This window comes from Hoplias malabaricus, chromosome 9 (genome assembly GCF_029633855.1).
Source record: "Hoplias malabaricus isolate fHopMal1 chromosome 9, fHopMal1.hap1, whole genome shotgun sequence".
NCBI lineage: Eukaryota > Metazoa > Chordata > Actinopteri > Characiformes > Erythrinidae > Hoplias > Hoplias malabaricus.
Window position 1 is genome coordinate 3,840,643 of NC_089808.1, and position 23,277 is coordinate 3,863,919.

General features: G+C 40.7%; 1 protein-coding gene and 2 non-coding genes across 9 annotated transcripts; all 3 read right to left on the bottom strand.

Moving 5' to 3' along the window:
- Positions 1-1,091: 1,091 nt before the first annotated feature.
- Positions 1,092-22,892, bottom strand: tmem88b (transmembrane protein 88 b). 7 transcript variants are annotated; one of them, XM_066681862.1, is made up of 6 exons: positions 22,805-22,892; positions 17,326-17,444; positions 9,884-10,015; positions 8,110-8,142; positions 6,400-6,780; positions 1,092-1,755 (listed from the first exon to the last, which is right to left on the bottom strand). In XM_066681862.1, exons 1-6 carry the CDS (start codon positions 22,815-22,817, stop codon positions 1,474-1,476), a joined length of 960 nt encoding a protein of 319 aa, XP_066537959.1. In that variant the 5' UTR covers positions 22,818-22,892; the 3' UTR covers positions 1,092-1,473. The 7 variants fall into 7 exon arrangements, with proteins under 7 accessions (XP_066537959.1, XP_066537961.1, XP_066537960.1 ...); XM_066681864.1 differs by lacking the exon at positions 22,805-22,892 and adding an exon at positions 18,017-18,129; XM_066681863.1 differs by lacking the exon at positions 8,110-8,142.
- LOC136707904 (U1 spliceosomal RNA) lies at positions 18,968-19,131 on the bottom strand. Its single transcript, XR_010804268.1, has one exon. It is a non-coding gene; the product is annotated as a U1 spliceosomal RNA (small nuclear RNA).
- Positions 21,768-21,958, bottom strand: LOC136707914 (U2 spliceosomal RNA). Its single transcript, XR_010804278.1, has one exon. It is a non-coding gene; the product is annotated as a U2 spliceosomal RNA (small nuclear RNA).
- Positions 22,893-23,277: the final 385 nt, after the last annotated feature.

The window sequence follows — 23,277 nt, forward strand, 5'->3', positions numbered from 1 at the left end:
CAGCAGGTAGTTTCGCAGTCACACAGCTCCAGGAACCTGAAGGTTGTGGGTTCAATTCGTTCCGGGTGACTGTCTGTGAGGTGTGTGGTGTGTTCTCCCTGTGTCTGCATGGGTTTCCTCCGGGTGACTGTCTGTGAGGAGTGTGGTGTGTTCTCTCTGTGTCTGCGTGGGTTTCCTCCGGGTGACTATCTGTGAGGAGTGTGGTGTGTTCTCTCTGTGTCTGCGTGGGTTTCCTCCGGGTGACTGTCTGTGAGGAGTGTGGTGTGTTCTCTCTGTGTCTGCGTGGGTTTCCTCCGGGTTACTGTCTGTGAGGAGTGTGGTGTGTTCTCCCTGTGTCCACGTGGGTTTCCTCTGGGTGACTGGCTGTGAGGAGTGTCGTGTGTTCTCCCTGTGTCTGCGTGGGTTTCCTCCGGGTGACTGTCTGTGAGGATTGTGGTGTGTTCTCTCTGTGTCTGCGTGGGTTTCCTCCGGGTGCTCCGGTTTCCTCCCACAGTCCAAAAACACACGTTGGTAGGTGGATTGGTGACTCAAAAGTGTCCGTAAGTGTGAGTGTGTGTGTTGCTCTGTGAAGGACTGGCCCTCCTCAGGGTGTATTCCTGCCGTGCGCCCAATGATTCCAGGTAGGCTCTGGACCCACCGCGACCCTGAACTGGATAAGACTTACAGATAATGAAGGAATTAATGAAATGACGTGATAAATGTAGCTTCCGTCAGGCCAAAGAAGATTTAACCCCTTGTAATTGTAGTCTTCATTCCAGATGTTATGAGGGCTATAAATAAAGTACATTCCTTTTCAACCCTTGATCACACGTTATTTATAACATAGTTATTGCTTCATTTCTTCCTTCTTTTTTGAGAAATCAGTGATGTCAGTATTTCGGGGACCTGATGGGGGGGAAGATGTTTTTTGTTTTTAGTCACAGAATCGTGGTTGTGCCGCACGCTTGCTTAGTCACAAATACCTTATATGAGATAATTTCCTAACAGTTGTCTTGTGTTTCTGTATTAATGTGGAACATTTTGTATAAAAAAAAGAAGAGGAAAATCATTATGAGCTGTTTTTATTATGTAAAAATACAAGATTACACAATAACAATCTAAACAATAAAAGATTTTACTTTTTTGACACTTTAGCATGTGTTTCATGATTGTGAACATACGGTACATGATACAGTGAAACTAGTCCAGCTTCGATCTCATAATCCAATATTTATTATTATGTGAAAGTACTCATTGTTCTTTGAGATTTATAGACTTTGTAGTTCCTATGTTATATAGAAAAATAGATTAGAAGATTGGACAATCTGAATGCATTACAGGAACATTAGTACTTGACTGGACAGTGGCATTAATCATTGTCAGTTTAGAGTGTCTTTCTTTACACACTATCTCACTTCATTGATACAGGGATAAAAGGTTCCATTAAAAGATAAAAACACTGACTTGCAGAGACCTTCCATAAAGCCTCCAGACTCATACCCACACCTTTCCTTTCCCTTGTTCATTGCCTGTCTGCTGACCACAGCAGCCCCCTCCCAGGCCCCGGTGCTGCGTGGCAGGCAGGTTCTTGTAGACAGCTCGGCTGTAAGGGATGAAACACAGGCCAAGCTGGAGGTGACGGGCCAGTCTGCAGTATGCAGCCAGGGCCAGGACCAGAAGTGGAGTGACCAGCAGGAAGCCCACTACTAAAAGAGCCACACAACCACCATCTGTCAGCAGGTCAGAGCAGTAGGCAGACGTACCATGAGGACGCACCTTAGGGAAGAAGAAGAAGAAGTAGTTTGATCAAAATAATAACAGCAAACACAGCGTGCTAGAGACAGGTGGATGGAGTTCCCTCATTCTGTATCATGTAAAAGTATTGGTACTTGTATAAAATAATGGCTCAAGTAACAGTGTGTATTTTAAAGAAGGGAAAAAACGGTTGGGTAAAAAATTACGGAGTGGAACATCCAGCACTAACCGGCAGAGAAACATTGTACCTCTCTGTTTTACTTTCTGATGCACTCTTAATAAAATATTAAGTAATTAATCCCAAAAATATACAGATGTGACCAATCAAAAAGCAGGAGAGACTATGCAGCATAATGAAATGAAACAAAAAGCAATTATTAATTAAATGTTCACATCTAAAATGGAAGAGTATAAATAGATTCATTAACTCATTAATGAGACTGATTAGAAATTAAACAATAACCATGTGAAAATATTCAGGAAGTTACAAATCCAAGTATGCGCATGTGAGTTAATGTAATTCGTCACTTTCTACCTCTGGTTAGAAAGAAATGTATAGAACGGCAGTTTATAATTCTTTGAGTGAGTTCATGAAATGTCAAATGTTTTTCTTCAAATGTTGTATGACAACGGAACTAGCAGCTACAGCTTTAGCCAAACTTCAGCATGAGACTAACTCAAACTGCTACTTATGAAAACTGTCAATTTTTTCCAAAAATGGTTGTTGTTATTGGTACAGATGTCATCTTAATTGCAATACATACCTTGACAAACAGCAGCTTTGCAATCAGGGTGATATAATGCCCTAATATATATATATATACATTTTGTAATATTGTTATTTTCTGTTGCTCCACGTTGGGCTGTTACACCAAAGAAGCTGATATTTGATGTAATACGTTTGGCATTAGGGGTTAGGTTTGGACTAAGGGAGGTATAGATGAATATTTGGTTGAGCAAATATGAGTGGTGATGATGTGCCCCCAGAAGAATGTGTTCCTGCAGTGTTGACAGACAAGGAACAGATATGTGGGCTTAGAACGTCTGCTGCATTATTGCATGTACGCTGACACGCATGCATTGTGAAACTCATCTGACACACCAACTGCTCACCAGTAAGACCTTTCTCTTTAGTAGGAGGGCTGTAAATTTTGAAATGAAACAGATTCAATGCCACTGAAATGTACTTAATAAGTCTAACTTGTTTATTATCAGGATTCCTGTGTCTGTATTAATAAACATCACACAGAATTGTGATACTATAACAGATAAAACTGCTTATAAGTGAATAAGACATTCAGCTTAGCAGGCAAAAATGAAAAAAATGCAAGATCAGTCTCCCTCACATTCCAGTGCTTCACCCCTGTGAAGGGATGGGGTAAAGAAGAAGATAGACGGGGGTGGTCTGAATAAACAGAGAAGGGTGAAAAGGGTTGGAGGTGAGCTGATAAGCTTTTCACAAGCCCATCTGTGTTTGCTTTTTAGCTCTCTGAGCTGCGGCCATTAACATTTTTTCTATACTACATCTGGATACAACAGATCTAGCCTTGTTTTAATTGTATGTGGAGCTTTTTAATAATCCTGTATCTTTCCTTTTAAACTGTCATATTAAAATTTGAGTCCTTAAATACAACACTAAACATTTCCTTTATCTCTGCCCTTGCCTTAAAGGAAGTTGTAACTCTTCGAAGTTCAATATTAACGATAGCCAAGGCCAAAAAAATAAAAAAATAAATACTGATTAGAGCCAGCAATGTTGGAAATCCTTTGCCTGGTCAAGGACGCTAACCTTTAGCCTTAGCATTTAGAGTGAACATTTACTTTATATTTACTGTAACCCTGAAGTAGAAAAACATTCAATGGGACATATACCCATTTTCCATTTATCACCGCTGTTTCTCAGGTCTTATTTAAACATCTGAAGTATTTGGTTCAAAATACCACAAGACGCCTAGAACACAGCACTTTTCTCACCCTGTCTAAACGCTCCTGTTTAGAATGACTGCTTTCAGTGCCCGTTTCCTTCAATTAGAATCGTAAAAACTGACCCCAGTGTCAGAGTCCATTAGGGAGGTGCAATCAGCAGAAGTTCTGGTTCTTATCAGTTTTTGCCCAGGCTTCTTTCTTCTCCATTAGACATTGAATCCCTTTTTCTGTTCTGAACCGATTCCAAAATTCCAAGTACCGTGTAGCCACTAAAAATGTGCTTCAAATACATGGCAGCAAGTACTGCAAAAGATGACTCTACAGCAGCACCTATGTGTGACCAGTGCTCAGTGTAAAATATTACATGATTTTGTTTTAATATGCTCTGCTACAGAGGAGTAAAGCCAGCCTGATACTACATCTTCTCTAGAAAAGAGGGGGAAACTAACCAATGACAAAACTGAGCAAAGTCACAGATCAATAACAGCCTTTCTCTGCTGTTGAGTAATCATCCATTAGGTAGGTAATTTTTTGTACAACCTGCAGCTAGAAAGTACTATTTTATGTGTCTCTATCGAGTAAATACAGAGTACACCACCTCCCTCCACTTTGTGGTATTGAGGTATAAATTCAAACAATAACAGCACAGTACTGTTTGTAAATGTCTTGATCAGTGACAACTGGGCAAAGATGTCCCATTAAATGACAACGACAGCACACTATATGAGGGGAAAATGAGACAAAGTACAAAAAAATAAAAGCGCTCAAACACACTGGACCAACTCTAGGTGAGAAAATTAGTGATATTTTTTGAATTTGGAATAATGAGAGGAACAAAAAGAAGCGGTCACTGCTGATAATGCTTTAACCAAAGATGTGGCAATAAAAAGGCTAAAATTCATGGATCACACAAAAATAAAGAAAAAAGAGAAAGAAAGAAAGAAAGAAAGAAAGAAAAAAGAGAAAGAAAGAAAAAGAAAGAAAGAAAGAAAGAAAAAAGAAAGAAAGAAAGAAAGAAAAAAGAAAGAAAGAAAGAAAAAAGAGAAAGAAAGAAAGAAAGAAAAAAGAGAAAGAAAGTAAGAAAGAAAAAAGAGAAAGAAAGAAAGAAAGAAAGAAAGAAAAAAGAGAGAAAGAAAGAAAGAAAGAAAGAAAGAAAGAAAGAAAGAAAGAAGTAATAATAATAATAATAAAAAAATTCCTTATAGCTAAACATCTGCCATCTTTTTTCCACCATATTGGAACTCAAAATTTAAACCGATAAGAACCAGAACTGATATGCAGAACTGGAACCAATAAAATTCAAATGATATCCAACCATATTCTTTGTTCCCCTTTTTTACAATATTTAATATTTTATTTGATTTTTCAGCATTTTTTTTTTCAGCATTTTTTTAAAACTTTGGTCCAATTTTGTGCTCTCATGTAAACATTGCTTCATCACTGTGATTAGAAAGCCTTCTGTGAGGAGATGGGAAAACCCTAAAGTGCCTGCACTCTACATACAACGCATGACAGAATCAGGATGATTTGTTTAGCGACTTAAGCAGCCCCTTTAAATACAAATGCATAATATGATATTGTGTACGGACATCCCACTCCCTTCACTGAATAACCACTGCAGTCTCACACAGCTGTCCCTCTGAGATTACAAAAAACTGAGAGTCATACTCTCAGAACTCCACTGCTCCAAGGCCCTTGTCATGCACCACTGCTGTAATCATCGTTTGCTTCATCTGTGAGTGGTCTGTTTTGGTATATCAGTGTAGTACATGATGAACAATGATAACAGCATTACATGAACAAATCCCAAGTTCTAATGTATGCTTATTTACACTGAGCTGTAATATTTTACAGATGGCTAGTTTTTGCTGGATGTCTGCATTTCGTTGTCTCTCTGACCAATAAGAGGTCTGCAATGTTTACACGTCACATTTAGGCCCTAGTCAGCTCACTTGGAACCATGAGCCAGTAGGTACTAAAAAAAACACCCCGCTGCAGGTCCCAAATTTGCCAAATGGAAAATCAAAATAGCTGAGTTAAGTAGAAAAGTTACCATGCAGTGGAAGGCAGTTTTAGGTGTTTCTAATACAGTGGGGCCATTAAATAGGAAGTGTTTTCAGGACAGTGTGAACTCAGATAATTAAAATGCCTCGTGTTTACTTGTTTAACTGTTGCTAGATTTTTTTGCCTGAAAGATGTTCAACAAACATTCAGCATTCAAGTGTCAGTTAAGTGAAAAGCCTTGAATTGAAATAGGTTGTATACTCTGTATCTGGCTTACTTTCATTGTTCAGCAAAGATTCACACAAGAGCTCACTGGTGGCCTACTTTTTCCTGACCTCACTAATTCTCTTTAGAAATGTGGAAGATTAAGAGATTAAGCCAAAAAAAAAAAGAGAAAAAGACCAAGTGATCTTTTGGAAGAAAGTTCAGTCCTGACTCGTCATCTCATTACATCTGAGATCTAAGGATTTTAATTCTGGTGCTACATATTTTAAAGCTGCTAATCTTGTTGCTTCAACTTTGGTTTACTTATTGTATTATAGTGTAGTGGTGATTATGTACTGTGTGCTTGTTTGACCAGTTTACTAGAGCCAGATTTAAGCCTCAGCCTGGACTAAAAAGAATTACAACTGCCATTACACTTTAGTTCCTGCCTAGTTTCAACGTATGTTTAGGAAACCAGTCCATTGTATGATTTTTTCCCCCCTATCAATAGTGCATTGTTAAAATACTTACAGTGGAATGGCAGAGAAAACCAAACACCACCATGACAATGGCAGGAGTAAGTATCAGGCCAAACACCAGGCCAGCCAGGCATGCGTTAATGGCAGCTATGACAAGATTCTGTGCTGTCACCAGCACTGAACATGCCCAGCAGTCCAGAGACCCTCTCAGCTCTAAGGGGGCCTCACCACCTCCTGATTCTGCACTGGAGTATGGGGGAGGCACCACTATGCCTGAGCCAGAGTTCAGAGTCCCAGCTGGAGCTGTAGAGGCCAAGGAGTTGCTGTGCTGATGATGATGATGAAGGTGGTTGTGGGGAGGAAGCTCCTCAGACAAGTCCAAAACTTGGTGATGAGCTCCTTTTTCCAGAGTTCCGTTCAGACTCATGGTGACCTGAACAAGAGGAGATTATTGCCAATATTATACTGGTTGTACTTTGGTTAACAGTTTTTTTTAGGTTCAGAGGTTTAAATGATATTCTTAGGGCACATTATGGGATGCTAAACAAAACAGAATCAAGTGACAAGTTTTTAAAAATTTATAATTGAAATGTGTAGCTTCCTTCATGCCCAAGTTCCATCAATAAATTTTATTAGAAAAAACTGCAAGTCAACATATACTTCAAAATATGATTTTACAATAGCATACTGAATTTAGGGTTTGTGTCCTGACCTTGGCAAGAGCCTAAGAGATCTACACTTATCATGCCTTGATTTATTTTTTAAGATGTACACAGAATTCATATTTGCATATTACAGAAGATTCATTCATTCATTCATTGTCTGTAACCCTTATCCAGTTCAGGGCGGTGGTGAATGTGGAGCCTACTCGGAATCACTGGGCACAAGGCAGTGCAATGCACCCTGGAGGGAGGGCGTCAGTCCTTCAAAGGGCAACACATTCACACCTGCGGACACATTTGAGTCGCCAATTCACCTACCAACATGTGTTTTTGGACTGTGGGAGGAAACCCACGCAGACACAGAGAGAACACACCACACTCCTCACAGACAGTCACCTGGAGGAAACTCACGCAGACACAGGGAGAACACACCACACTCCTCACAGACAGTCACCCGGAGGAAACCCACGCAGACACAGAGAGAACACACCACACTCCTCACAGACAGTCACCTGGAGGAAACTCACGCAGACACAGGGAGAACACACCACACTCCTCACAGACAGTCACCCGGAGGAAACCCACGCAGACACAGGGAGAACACACCACACTCCTCACAGACAGTCACCTGGAGAAGGAATCGAACCCGCAAACTCCCTCAAAACCTGGAGTTGCCACCGTGTTGCCCTCAAAACAGGTGTATATTAAAAAAAACAAATAAAATAATAATAATAATAATAATAATAATGTTACTGGGCGCAACGCAGGAACGCACCCTGGAGCCAGTCTTTCACAGGATGACACACACACACACACACACACCTATGGACCACACAGAGGAAACCCCCGGGAGGACACACCAAACCCACAACCTCCGGGTCCCTGGGGATGTGTGACTGCGACACTACCTGCTGCACCACCGTGCCGCCCACAAAAGACTCACATATACATAAATCCATAAATGCTGTAAAAAAATTGAGACATTGTGAAGACGATTTCTTTAGGCCTTCAAAATGACACCATGAAAAATTGCCTTTTATTTTATTGTAGCATTTAAATGCCTATTGTTGTTATTATGGGAAACATGGGCTTTATATCACCTTTTTAGGCTCTTTTAATGAGTCCAGGCACCCCTAAAAACAAGAGGAAAAAGGATTTTTTATGCAAGTTTGCACACACACATTTGACCAGGGTTTGAGGATCTCTGTCTTTTATCACCCAGTCATAATACAATACAACATAGTACAATGATCAGATCAGAACTGACAGATGGCACATTATCACAGCAACATTAAAATTATTTAGCTACTAAAGCAAATATTTTTATGAAACTATAACTGCTAATTTTCAGTACTTTCCATGATAGTTGTGAATCATATAATGCAACAATATACACATGCTCTATTTTATATACTACACTGTATATAATATCAAAATTGACTGACATTGTTAATCAAGTTCCAATGCCATGTATATTGTGCAATATTTATGTGGAAAAACTCCAGATCAGAAGAGTTCAGAGTAAGGGCAGATCTGTTATCACTGGGATGGAAGTCTTGTGTAAACTTTTAAATTGTTATTTTATCAGATGATTGTTATCTGAAAGCTGATTGGTGCTGTGTGCCGGAAGCCAATTGGAATCTGTGTTCTAAGCAAGGCTGATAAGTTAAATTGATGATAAGGTGAGCTTTGAAAAAGAGTTTAATAACCTTTGTTTGCTTGGGAGTGTGTGTGTGTGTGGTGGGGGGGGGGGGGGGGGAGGTAAATAATGAGCAACAGTTTAAAAGCTTGTATTTTGATTTTAAAGCTTCTCAGAGTAGCTTATCTGGCTCATCAGAATTCTGGATTCATTTTTCCATTTAAGTATATTCAGTTTATTACATTTTGTTTGACTGTTTACATTTGCATTTTAGCCTCTTATCCAGAGCGACTCACAAAAGTGCTTAGTGTTCAAACAGAATGTGTATCCTCATTAGTACAAATAGGTTAGAGTCCAAACGTCCTATAAAGATTCATGTAAATTTCTCCATCAATTATGTATGGTAATGTTACTTAATGAATTTCATGTTGTAAGCAGCATATAGAATAGAGAGCTTTTGACTCATTTGTTAAGCTTCAATGTGACTATGTGCTTAAAATAACTATGATATTAAAGGTACGATATGATCTCAACATGACAATTTGAAAGCAAATACAAATATATTCACAAAACTGAAGGATAAATTATTGTACTACCAAAAACATGCTGCCAACTAAAGCTGGAAAACATCTTTTTGAACAGAGTGGTATTCCATATTATGAAAACTCTAGCAGAAGCAGAAAAATGCATTCCATTAAAACTACTTGCACCGGTCATAGTCACAGAAACATTACCAAACTATTGACCAACAAACCCACACCCCATCTTTCAGAAAATTCATACTTGACCTAATTTGTGTACCGTAATAGGTTTACATTTCCTTTACAGCTTTTTTCCATTATATGACAAGATTTAATGACGTATCATTTTTCTTTAGGCTTTCTTTGAGCTTCAGATCCTAATATTCTGGTACTTCTGTTCTCTGTTGTTTTCCCACATGTGATTTTACACTTAGGAGTACAGCTCCCATAACAGGATTATCGTGAATATGTTTCACTTCCAAACAATACAGCATTCTGCATATTGCTTACACTGTATCTGCATTAAGGCTATTCCAGGGATTCTGAATTGTCTGACTAACTTCAATTTTTGGATAAAATGTCAACATTTATGGTTATTTAGTTTCCTTAAGTGTTTTAGTCTGAGTGTATGAATACCACACATTCCATGAGAACATGGACAGATAGGTGGTCATCGTCTGCACTTCATCATGTTCCTCCTCCACTAGAACTCACCGTGTGGCGTGGAGCCTGGTAGTCCTCTTCCAGATCTTGCTGTTGTTTTTCTTCAGTTAAATCCTTGTTGTCTCCACTAAGTTTCTGACTGTTCACTCCAGCCTCTGGGTAATGTTTGCATTCAAAGTCCCTCTGGAAGTAGTCACAATTTCATTTATTCCTTTGTCTTTTTTGTAAATAGCTAAATCTCTGTCTCTGTGAAATTTCTCTTTAGTCTTCCCTTGGCATTCACTCTCACTTTGCCGCTCCCAACGTAGACTGAATGTAACTGTCAGTTGAGCAGATGCCTTTCTTTTCCCTTCAGTTTCCCCTCCCCAGGAGACCACCTCCCCCTGTTCTCTCAGTGAAAGCCTGTGGAGTGTCTGATGACTAAGTGTTTATTTAAAGAGCTGAGGGCAGGACATTTAATTATATATGATGGACCTATGGAGTGAAATGAATAGATCTTGCGTTTTATTGGCCATATGTTTAAACGTGTTGTAATAGTTTCAAACATTTACATGTGAAGCACAATTTTATTTAATAGTCAAAGACCCCCCAAAAAAAGGTTTTGGACTGGAATATGTGGTAGCAAAATTGGATGAAGGGCTGCATGGTGGCTCAGCAGGTAGGTGTCGTAGTTACACAGCTCTAGGGGCCTGGAGGTTGTGGGTTTGATTCCCGCTCCGGATGACTGTCTGTGAGGAATGTGGTGTGTTCTCCCTGTGTCTGCATGGGTTTCCTCCGGGTGATTGTCTGTGAGGAGTGTGGTGTGTTCTCCCTGTGTCTGCGTGGGTTTCCTCCGGGTGACTGTCTGTGAGGAGTGTGGTGTGTTCTCCCCGTGTCTGTGTGGGTTTCCTCCGGGTGACTGTCTGTGAGGAGTGTGGTGTGTTCTCCCCGTGTCTGCGTGGGTTTCCTCCGGGTGACTGTCTGTGAGGAGTGTGGTGTGTTCTCCCTGTGTTTGCGTGGGTTTCCTCCGGGTGACTGTCTGTGAGGAGTGTGGTGTGTTCTCCCTGTGTCTGTGTGGGTTTCCACCGGGTGCTCCGGTTTCCTCCCACAGTCCAAAAACACACGTTGGTAGGAGGATTGGCGACTCAATAGTGTCAGTCGGTGTGAGTGTGTGTGTTGCCCTGTGAAGGACTGGCGCCCCCTCCAGGGTGTATTCCTGACTTGCGCCCAATGATTCCAGGTAGGCTCTGGACCCAAGGCGACCCTGAACTGCATAACGGTTACAGATAATGAATGAATGAATGAATGGATTGACACAGGATATATTATATCTTATCCTGTGTGTAATTACAATCAATGTCTATTATAGCTTGTGGGAGTAAAACAAGGCTTAATTCACATTCCAATAATCTAACTTAAAGGATCAATGCACAATAGTTTTACCTTTAAAGCTTCCTAGTGATTTTGAAGCTGATGTTTTCTGACTTGTAACAGAATATAGCTTCTGTTTTTCTATTCTGGACTCAGCACTGCAGATAGTGCACTACGTACCATTTGTTGTTTTGTTTGAAAGCTTTTTCCCCCTCCCTAAATTTCTTTATCCATAAGCCTAAGTGTGTGTGTGCAGTGTGCATGCATTGGGCACTGTGATATGAGCAGCTCTGAAGGTGATACCGTAGACAGGATTGTAAGCCATCCAGTCGTTTTGTTCAGTAAGAGTTAAATAAGTGTATTTATTTAAAAACTGTGTATTTATAGTCCTGTGGTCCTTTTATAGTAAATGAAGCTCTTTATTTATGCTCTCAGAGTATTTTGATTAACTGACAGCTATTGGGAAAACAGCATTTCAAGGAATATAGCAAAACATTGTTTCACCTGCTCCAATTTTAAATGTCCAAACTCCTATGTGGCTTTGTAAATATTTTCTCTCTGAGAACATTGTTTAAAATCTGAGCGCCCCTGGTTCCTGAAAGCATCTATAAGTTCATTCCTAGGTCAAAGACACATGTCCAGCATCAATAGCAAGTAATGGGAAGATCTGGATCAGGAACGGAAAGCAGGGGCAGGATATCTTTTTACTGATAAAAGGCGTACAGGGAAAACAACGTTTGAACATGGATAAGAAAGAAACAAGGAGAACAAGGAAAGGAATGGGGTGCTGCATAGATAAGAAATTCATCTTATCAGAGGTAGATAAGATCATAGACTGGTAATTCATTTTTTTCTCTCCTTCTGCTTATGTTTATTTTTCTGTGCAGCAGTAGGCATTGATCCTAATGTTATTTCTCAGACATCAGTACATCAGAGACAGAAACGATGAAGGGAAAACTGGGCATCAAAAAGAGTCTGACGCAAGGGAAGACAAGTTTTTCCTCCTTGTGGATGACTTTGTCTTCAGGCAAAATGACTTCAGTGTAAAGCTTTCTTAAATACAACTTTTAATGCAACAATTACGAGCATGTGGCTATGAGATTATAAGCGCATGGCTATTAAAGGAAGGTAAAGAGTTCTGCTCCTGCTGGTGTAGGCCTATTCAGTGATGTTTTAGCTTTGACGTGATTGTCAAACTGTCTAGCCTGTCTCTTAGATCTCAACAAATCAGCTTTTCCCTAGAAGAGCCAGTAACTCTTGTCCCTATGGATGTTTTTAACTGATCTACAGTCTGACTTGACAGCATTAATTGTGTTTAGGTAAATAGCAATACTTTCTTGTAACTAGTTAAAGGTAAATAGAGATGGGGCAATTTTTCACCTAAATATCTCTTATTAATTTGGCTTGTCAAAATTCCTGTTCTTCGTAATCTTCTTATCCCAGTAAACGAGGAACGTCCCTGGACGTTCAAAATAGGTCTAAAAGTAGTCTGTCCGTCAAGGACATATTTTAAACGTCAATGGACGTCCAAAATCCATCTTAATAAGTTAGTTAAGTGGTGACCAATCGATAACGTCAGTAGACGTCCAAAACGCGTTTTATACAAGTAATTTATTTCGGGACCAATTAATAACGTCAATGGACGTCTAAAATACGTCTAATAGTCGTCTTTTCAACGTCTGTGTTTGGACGTCTTTTCAACTTTCAATTTCAGCCTTAAGAGAACGTTGATTAGACGGCAGTCTTTACGTTATTTCAACGTTGAATCAACGGTTTATTGTTTATTGTTCTCTTCGTGATTTTGTAAACACTACTACTCCTAAGGTTTTCATGCTACAGCCACGAACCTTCACGTGATCATAGATCCTATAACAACTTGGGTTGCTTGTGTGTTTTGGATTACGGATTTCGAAATATGAGCTTCCAAAATTTCAACCTGCACTAAATCAATTTTCAAGCCACGGCTGGCCACAAGATTTCACACTGTCCCCGTCACGTTGAACTTCAGACCTCTCGCACTCATCCGTCCCGTTTTATCGTTGTGACACGATCAATTCTTGCTCAAACTGCTAAAGTTTTACACCACATCAGTCCCCAGAGTGTCAGAGCGTTTATGTGTGTGTGTGTGTGTGTGTGTGAGAGAGAGAGAGAAAGGGAGGGGGAGGGAGAGGGGTGTGAGGGACACAGAAATATACAGTCTCTAAGATTTTAAAGGTCATCTTTAAGGTGGAAATCCAAATAATGTTGTTGTTATTAAGATGGACGTCTTAACAAATTGTGGGTTTCTTAAGATGGATTTTTTTTTAAAGTGGCAATCAAAACATACTGGTGGTCTTTAAGTTTTTAAGGGTGATTTATGGTCATTTATTTATGGTGGAAGACTAAATTAAATGCTGTGAAGGACTGGCGCCCCCTCCAGGATGTGTTCCCGCCTTGCGCCCAATGATTCTGGACCCACCGCGACCCTGAACTGGATAAGGATTACAGATAGTGAATGGAGGGATGGACTAATTTAAATGGACATTACTTTAAAGTGGAACTATTTTAACATGGATCTCTTGACTAACACCTGGCCTTTCCATGTCCTGCCAAATACATCACACCCCTTAAATCATTCATTCATTATCTGTAAGCGCTTATCCAGTTCAGGGTCGTGGTGGGTCCAGTGCCTACCTGGAATCATTGGGCGCAAGGCGGGAATACACCCTGGAGGGGGTGCCAGTCCTTCACAGGGCAACACAGACACACACTCACACCTACGGACACTTTTGAGTCGCCAATCCACCTACCAACGTGTGTTTTTGGACAGTGGGAGGAAACCGGAGCACCCGGAGGAAACCCACACAGACACAGAGAGAACACACCACACTCCTCACAGACAGTCACCCGGAGGAAACCCACGCAGACACAGGGAGAACGCACCACACTCCTCACAGACAGTCACCCGAAGGAAACCCACGCAGACACAGGGAGAACGCACCAAACTCCTCACAGACAGTCACCCGGAGGAAACCCACGCAGACACAGGGAGAACACACCACACTCCTCACAGACAGTCACCCGGAGGAAACCCACACAGACACAGGGAGAACGCACCAAACTCCTCACAGACAGTCACCCGGAGGAGACCCACACAGACACAGGGAGAACGCACCACACTCCCCACAGACAGTCACCCGAAGGAAACCCACGCAGACACAGGGAGAACGCACCAAACTCCTCACAGACAGTCACCCGGAGGAAACCCACGCAGACACAGGGAGAACACACCACACTCCTCACAGACAGTCACCCGGAGCGGGAATCAAACCCACAACCTCCAAGTCCCTGGAGCTGTGTGACACTACCTGCTGCGCCACCATCTCTTAATTATTATTTCCAAACGACATGAATTTTGTAGGTTGCTGAATACTCATTATTTGTTATATCATTAACAATGCTTTAATTAGATTCCAGCCAGGTTTTACCAAATAACAATCGCAGGCTTCAGGTCTCAGACCTACTGATTAGGCAAATGGATAATAAAAGTTTAAAAACTATCACTGTCTCAGGTCCATGCCTTCGGATCTGGCAGGTGCTTTGATAACAAGACTTAGTTTTTGTAAGAGCCTTTGTTAACATCAAAAAATTGTATGTATAATGTTTACCTGAATTCCGCGGAACTACAGTGGGCTTCTTCAGTGTCTCTGATGAGCTTTCTCAGGCCTCACAGAGCACACAGACCAACCGTCTCAGAGAGAAACAGCTTCACATTTCCATCATTACATTATAGTATTTTTACATTAAACATTATTATTCTTTTAATATTTTTAATTAAATTATTCTTGCAATTCCATGTTCAATAATTAAGTCAATGTTTTAGCCGTTTGGACCCGTCAGTTCTGTCGTGAAAGGAAGTCTAACAAACATCTCTCTACCTCTTCAGGCTCTCGCACATGCGTTCCGTTCCAAACTCACTTTACCACGGTAAAGTTAGTTTTCTTTTCGATATTCGGTTTTCCGGCGTCAATACCTTTTCAAAATAAGGTTATATCTGACACAGCGTTACATATTCTGAACGGTACGGACACAGAGAACAATGCACACTGTTTTTATGGACGCTCCGGTGCATTTGATATATGCTCCTTTTCCTTTCAATAGCTAAAAAACAGACCTTTCAGCCTGATTTGCTTAAATAAGATTAAATACGTACTTTCCTGTCGCCGCTAACAACAGGTGACAATCTTCAATAGCTTCATTTTCACTGTGTTTATAAACATCAGATTGGCCGTGTTAGACGCTAGGAGTGATGGGGAAGAATGCACAGCAAATGTGTTTTCATACTGACCTCTCATTAACAGTTACATTCAGAATGTAGGTCTCTCTCTCTCCCTGTCTCTCACTCACTCACTCACTCAGTCTGTCTCACTCTCAGTCTGTCTGTCACTCTGTCTGTCTGTCTGATCTGATTCACCCAGGAGGGGTCAGGTAGTGAGGACTGTGGACACAGTGAAGAATACCAGAGACTGTGAGAAGTAGTGAAGCAGAAAGCTTTATTTAAAGAGAATGTTAAAGTTCTAACTGTAATTCTGTTTTTGGAATCTGTTCTTTAAATGTTAAGCCTTTAATTTGTTTAATATAAAGTGTACATTGTGTTTGATATCATGCACATGATTTATTTTATTATAAAATGATTGATGGATGGAAAAATCTTTTTTTAATGAATTTTTAAATTTATTTTTTAATAACTTTTCAACCAAGTTACATACAAGTTTAAAATCAGCTGTGCAGTGTAGACATTAATCACACTAAACATGCACACCCTTTAGTTTGTCTATAAAATTAAATTCTTGATTTTCAAATCTATAACAATTTGCTTAAAATATGAAAAAAATGTACAAAAATTGTTGTCTTTCGAGAACATTAGTTGTCCATTTATTTAGTATCTGCTACAATATAAAAAAAGCTATCAGCTCTGCTGAACCACTGGTGGTTCCAGACTAGTAATTTTCACATTCTCTGCTTCATAACTTTTTTTTTAAGATACTTGCATGAGTATTTAATTTATGTAAACATAAAGACAAATAATGAGAAAACTGCCTCAAGCAAATCATGTGCAATCCTTATTTATTTATTTTATTTATTTATTTTTAAAATAAGCACCGCACATGATTTGCTTGAGGCAGATTTCTCATTATTTGTCTTTATGTTTATATAAATTAAATACTGAAAAGTTTGGTTGAAAAGTTATTGAAAATTCAATTTTAAAAAATTCATTAAAAAAAGATTTTTCCATCCATCAATCATTTTATTGATAAAATAAATCATGTGCATGATATCAAACACAATGTACACTTTATATTAAAAAAATAAAGGCTTAACATTTAAAAGAACAGATTCCAAAAACAGAATTACAGTTAGAACTTTAACATTCTCTTTAAATAAAGCTTTCTGCTTCACTACTTCTCACAGTCTCTGGTATTCTTCACTGTGTCCACAGTCCTCACTACCTGACCCCTCCTGGGTGAATCAGATCAGACAGACAGACAGAGTGACAGACAGACTGAGAGTGAGACAGACTGAGTGAGTGAGTGAGTGAGAGACAGGGAGAGAGAGAGACCTACATTCTGAATGTAACTGTTAATGAGAGGTCAGTATGAAAACACATTGGTGTGCATTCTTCCCCATCACTCCTAGCGTCTAACACGGCCAATCTGATGTTTATAAACACAGTGAAAACGAAGCTATTGAAGATTGCCACCTGTTGTTAGCGGCGACAGGAAAGTACGTATTTAATCTTATTTAAGCAAATCAGGCTGAAAGGTCTGTTTTTTTAGCTATTGAAAGGAAAAGGAGCATATATCAAATGCACCGGAGCGTCCATAAAAACAGTGTGCATTGTTCTCTGTGTCCGTACCGTTCAGAATATGTAACGCTGTGTCAGATATAACCTTATTTTGAAAAGGTATTGACGCCGGAAAACCGAATATCGAAAAGAAAACTAACTTTACCGTGGTTAACCCTTTGTGTGCTGAGAGTTCATAAAAATAATGAAACACAAATAAGCAGCTAAACAAATCTCATATTATTACAACAAAAAAGCGTAACTTTAGTGGTACTCTAGCCGTCATAATCACAGCAACCGACAGTAAAGCACTTATTACCAGAATCGATACACAGAATAAGTCCATCCATCCATTATCTGTAACCGCGTATACAATTTTAGGGTCGCGGGGGGTCCAGAGCCTACCTGGAATCATCGAGCGCAAGGCGGGAACACACCCTGGAGGGGGCACACAGAAAAAGTAATCCGGTTAAAGTTAGCTGCTGCAAACCCTGGCTCACTACTCAGTAACTCTCAAAAACTGATTATAGGACTTCCGTCAACAAAACTATCACTAATTAGCACCGCAACATATGGAAAAAAAAGGCAGCAAATACGTACTGCTCCAACTTGTGTTCTCATGTTTCAGCTCACTGTACTGTGTAAATTCAGTCTAGTATTAACTCTTGTATGGTCTCTCTCTCTCATATAATGTCCGTACAGGGAACGTAGGGCTAGATTCTTCTCGTAGCAAGGCTACCATCCACTTCTGAACTATGTGCGGTTAAGCGTTGGCCCTTTCTCGCGAGAGTCCTCCGCCCCGTGATTCAGAAGTTGCTCAGTGCAGTAAACAGGCAGAGGACCCAGCGTAGCCGCCTCAGACGCTCTATTCTCCTTATTAGAGCTCGGTGGAATATTACAAATCATTTAGAAGCTGTAAGTTTAAGGTAGAAATACTACATAGTGTTCTTTTAAAGGTTACCAAGAGGCAAACGGACCCTAGCTCATCTACATACACTACTGTTCCTTACCTCCTTTCACGTTAGCACAGACTTGACTTTGGTTTACATTCTGACTAACATCACATTATTTCTACGATAAGAAAAGCGTGTAATATCTCTCTTGCTTAAAACCAGAAAAAACGAAGACTCAGAACAAGATTCAACGTCTTCTCTTTGACCAGTGAAATCAGGGGAGAGCGCGAACGCAGTCCCCCACTACCACAAATTATGCAGTCGAGATTCCCACATTTGCGGAAGTGCAATGTCTACAGTGAACGTAGACAGTTAAGCTTTCTGATTGGCTGAGTCTACACTCACTGTAGAATCTGACTGTCGGCTACCAATGGCAGCTCAGAGAAGCTAAAGCCCGCCATTACTTTAGAGCGCTGCTGTTTCGAAATAAAGACGTCCCTCGGTTTGTAAACACAGTTCATTCATTTTAAACCTGAATTATTGACACAAATGTTCTAATTATGGGCGAGTTCCTTTTCTTGTTAACGGTAATTAAGCAGTTTTAAAGATGACCTGTGTTTAGCGTTTTACTCACACTACGTTTGCTGGTAGATGAGCTCAGCACTTTTTTTGGTTTCAAAGTGGTTCAAAAAAAGCATAAAAAAAACACCCACGCACTGAATGAGGCATATTCCAGGACTATATCACAATCCTAACTGCTAGGACTGGGCCTAAACCTGTCAGGTGTGATCTTTCCTCGTGGCCTGGTGATGACACTGAAGTATTAGCTGTGAACCAGTGTGTGGAAGGTAGGTGAGAGACAGATTTATAACCAAACTGCCTCTGGAGTTAAAGGCGTAACAATATTTAACTGCTCTAATCATTGACAACATGGAAAATACGCAGTAAACATCAGTTAAAGTATTCACAACAAAAGGAACAGTTCTCAACTCTGAACACTTTCTCTCAAAGGAGAACCCTCCTCCTTAAGCTATGAACAATTTATTATCTTTCTTTGACCAGTGAAATCAGGGGAGAGCGCGAACGCAGTCCCCCACTACCAGAAATTATGCAGTCGAGATTCCCACATTTGGGGAATTCGCAGGGGTCAGCACAACCGGAGTGCAATGGCTGAGCCTCACCCTGGGTGAACCACCTTCTTGATCATGGTATCTCCCCTGCCAGGTAAGTATGAGTTCCACACGCCTCGGAGAGACACCACACCGCGAGCTCACACTTTCACTCCGACGGTGAACGATTAATTCCTCACACACTTCAACACTGAACCCTGAACAAACACCACACACACAACTCAGCTTTCATTACTGTGTAGATACTGTTCACACACTGCGAATCAAAAAGATACATGTGGTTTATTTCTGTCGGAAACAACCAAACACGACTTCCCATGATGCACCGCTTCTGAATGTGTAATCAGCGTCCTCCCGTTTACATTCGCCGTTTTAACACAGGACCATCTCGGTGTGAAAAACGGATGTGAAGCAAAGCAACACCGCGCCTTACACTCCTCAAAACACCACAGAACACACACGCAGAGTCTATTGACTTCATTTATATGTCCATTCTTCCTCGTGGACCAAATCTACAGAGAGAAAACACATCTAGTCATTACCACACACAGCGGACACTAGGTGGCGCACTCCCGTTACATTTACACAGACATTTAGCAGACTCCGTTCAGAGAGCCGTGGAAACAGCCCACCCTCCGACTTCACTGAACAAGCAGGTGACAAGTGTTTCATCCTCATCACAGAACGGGGAGGAGGGGGCACTAAGTTCAAATAGTAGCATATTTCAAAGACATGAATGCAAGAGGAAAAGGTACAAAGAAAATGATAAAAAGGTAATAAACTATATAATGAATAACAAAGTATAACATTCATTCATTCATTCATTCATTAACTGTAACCCTTATCCAGTTCAGGGTCGCGGTGGGTCCAGAGCCTACCTGGAATCATTGGGCGCGAGGCGGGAATACACCCTGGAGGGGGCGCCAGTCCTTCACAGGGCAACACAGACACACACATTCACTCACACCTACGGACAATGTTGAGTCGCCAATCCACCTACCAACATGTGTTTTTGGACTGTGGGAGGAAACCGGAGCACCCGGAGGAAACAAAGTATAACAAAACAAGACAATTCAACAGGGTTTATATATAAAATACAAAAATATACATAAGTGAGTGTGTTACAAGAATATGGTATTCAGAGCCTATTAGTGTACAGAATATACGCAATGGTGTGTTTAGTGTATGTACAGCACACATACTGTATACACACCTTACATACAGGGGTTGGACAATGAAACTGAAACACCTGTCATTGTAGTGTGGGAGGTTTCGTGGCTAAATTGGAGCAGCCTGGTGGACAATCTTCATTAACTCCACACTGCACCAGTAAGAGCAGTTTTGTTCAAAATATTGCAATGCACACAACATTATGGGCGTCACACCAGAGTTCAAAAGAGGACACATTGTTGGTGCACGTCTCGCTGGTTCATCTGTGACCCGAGACAGCAAGTCTTTGTGATGTATCAAGAGCCACGGTATCCAGGGTAACGTCAGCATACCACCAAGAAGGACGAAACACATCCAACAGGATTCACTGTGGACGCAGGAGGACGCTGTCTGAGAGGGATGTTCAGGTGCTGACCCGGATTGTATCCAAAAAACATAAAACCACGGCAGAATTAAATGTGCACCTCAACTCTCCTGTTTCCACCAGAACTGTCCGTCGGGAGCTCCACAGGGTCAATACACACGGCCGGGCTGCTGTAGCCAAACCTTTGGTCACTCACGCCAACGCCAAACGTCGGTTCCAATGGTGCAAGGAGCGCAAACGTTGGACTGTGGACAATGTGAAACATGTATTCTTCTCTGATGAGTCCACCTTTACTGTTTTCCCCACATCCGGGAGAGTTACGGTGTGGAGAAGCCCCAAAGAAGCGTACCACCCAGACTGCTGCATGCCCTGAGTGAAGCATGGGGGTGGATCAGTGATGGTTTGGGCTGCCGTATCATGGCATTCCCTTGGCCCAATATTTGTGCTAGATGGGCGCATCACTGCCAAGGACTACCGAACCATTCTGGAGGACCATGTGCATCCAATGGTTCAAACACTGTGTCCTGAAGGCGATATCCTGAAGGTTTCATTGTCCAACCCCTGTATATATATATATGAATGCTAAGTAAAAATGTGTGGAGGAGTCACTGATTAGTGTTACTCACAGTGGACACTAGATGGTGAACTCTCATTATATTTACATACACAGACATTTAGCAGACGTCCTGAGACTTCAAAAGGTGATATTTCCTCTTTTTCAGGGAATAATCCTCTCCTCATCAGAACAGATTTTGCTACAAGATTCTGTACTGCTCACAGTCATAGACAGCCCTGTCATGGGCCCAGTGTGTGTGTGTGTGTGTGAGAGAGAGAGAGAAAATTATTTTCTTCAAAGGGAGTCTTTGTTTTCTTGTGAGATGCCCAAATGTACCATACGTGTAAACGGTCCTGATCCTGATGAATTAAAATAACACGTCACATCACGTTATCTATTTACTCAGCAATGACTTACTTGTCTGACCCAATACAGCCCAATATGAGTCTGTTGGCCAGTAGTGAAGTAGCTTCAACTCACTCTCTCATACACCACGAACTGGTTATTTCTACAATTAAAACTACTATTAGGTTATAAATATTAACACAACTCCTAACAACACTTCTCGATATAATCACAGACTTTAACTACACTATAAACAGCAACGTGTTTATAAATCTATATCAGATCTTATTTTAGACCAGTAAGGGGAGGTGCACCGTTCCCGGAAGTACTGCAATACCGGGTCGATGCGTGGAGTGGACGGAGCAAGCCCCTATTCCATCTCCCTGTTCCAAAAATCAATTTAATATATGGTCCCCGGGTAGGGGACGTATCAGATATTAAACTGATAAGAACAGATACTACACTTGATCTTAGCCAAAAGGCCGAGAAGCGATACTGAGAAAGGGCCTCAGCCTCGAGAGTCATTCTTCCAGACACACGACAAGCGGAGGGTGGACACGGGCCTCATTTCGTTTCCATATCCTCAATGAACACAATAACACAGACACACGGACTACACTCAAACTCCGCGAGAGAAAACGGTATTTCTACACGTTTATCTTGGTCAAGGCGTTCAGGCCTGAGGTATGTTAATGAGCTCCCCCTGTGTCCAATCAGAGACGCGGACACTCATTACAGCCTACACAAAACTGTCAGCTCTGTACAACCCGAAAAACACAGTAAAGGGTCTAAAACAGCGACTACTATTTCACACAATCCACAACTGACCACATAGAACAAAGGAGAAATAAAATATTCAGTTGTGTATTTATGTAGGTGTCCCCCCAGTGGCGGGATGTGGTACTGCAGGAAGAAAATATAGCGTTCTCTGTTTAAAACACGAAAGAGGACTGTTAATATTTCAATATCATCTTGGTATTCGTCATATAAACTAAATGTACAAGATTATGTAGACTGTCACTTCATGTAAACAACTAAAAATACGATTTATAAAAAAGTGTAGGCCTTGTACCGCCGAGTCAAGGCCCAGAGACGCGGTGAAGTACTCGTTTAAAAACGTTGCTCAAACTCTAAGGAACCCAAAATATTAAACGTTACACAGGCGTCACTTTGCACACATTTCACTAAATAAACACCATTATAAATATGTACCTTGTGGCAAAAGAAGCACCGAAAGGAAGTTAACAAACGGCTTGCAGTCACGAAGTCAAAAATAAATAGATATATGAATTAAAATAACACTTCACATCACGTTATCTCTTTACACAGCAGTGACTTACTTGTGTTCACCATAAAATAGCAGCTGCTAGTTCCAGGATCCAAATCTGAGAAGAGGAACCCCCCGAACGTCTGTAGGACCACCAGGAAACCTTCAGAGGATTGTGATGGGACGTTTGAGGAAAGTCCTTTAAAAGTCTTTTTTTAATTCCTTAGGACATTTTTTATTTCTGACTTTATATAACAATTTATTTAACCCTTACATTCTCACTGATATAAGTACTAAGGAATATTAAGTTTTGTCTTTAAACTTTAAAGAAAAAATTATATTTCAAAAGAAACAAGCTTTGATTTCTTCATTTCACTTCATTGTAGGCTTTAGAGTGGTGCAACCAACCAACAACAACAAACCCAGACGATTAAACTACTGGGGCTTTTTTTAAGTGTTTGATTTAATCCGGTTCCAAAGTGGTGCAGCTACTAAACCTGCAAAACAACAGTTTTCTAAAATACTCAAAACCTAACAGCAACACTT

Excerpts from the sequence above, each read along its gene's own strand:
- tmem88b (XM_066681862.1), bottom strand. Across the intron at positions 8,143-9,883 it reads ACCAGGCTCCACGCCACACG|GGGTGCCTGGACTCATTAAA; the intron begins GTGAGTTCTAGT and ends TCTTGTTTTTAG. Across the intron at positions 6,781-8,109 it reads CATTAAAAGAGCCTAAAAAG|GTCACCATGAGTCTGAACGG; the intron begins GTGATATAAAGC and ends CCTCTTGTTCAG.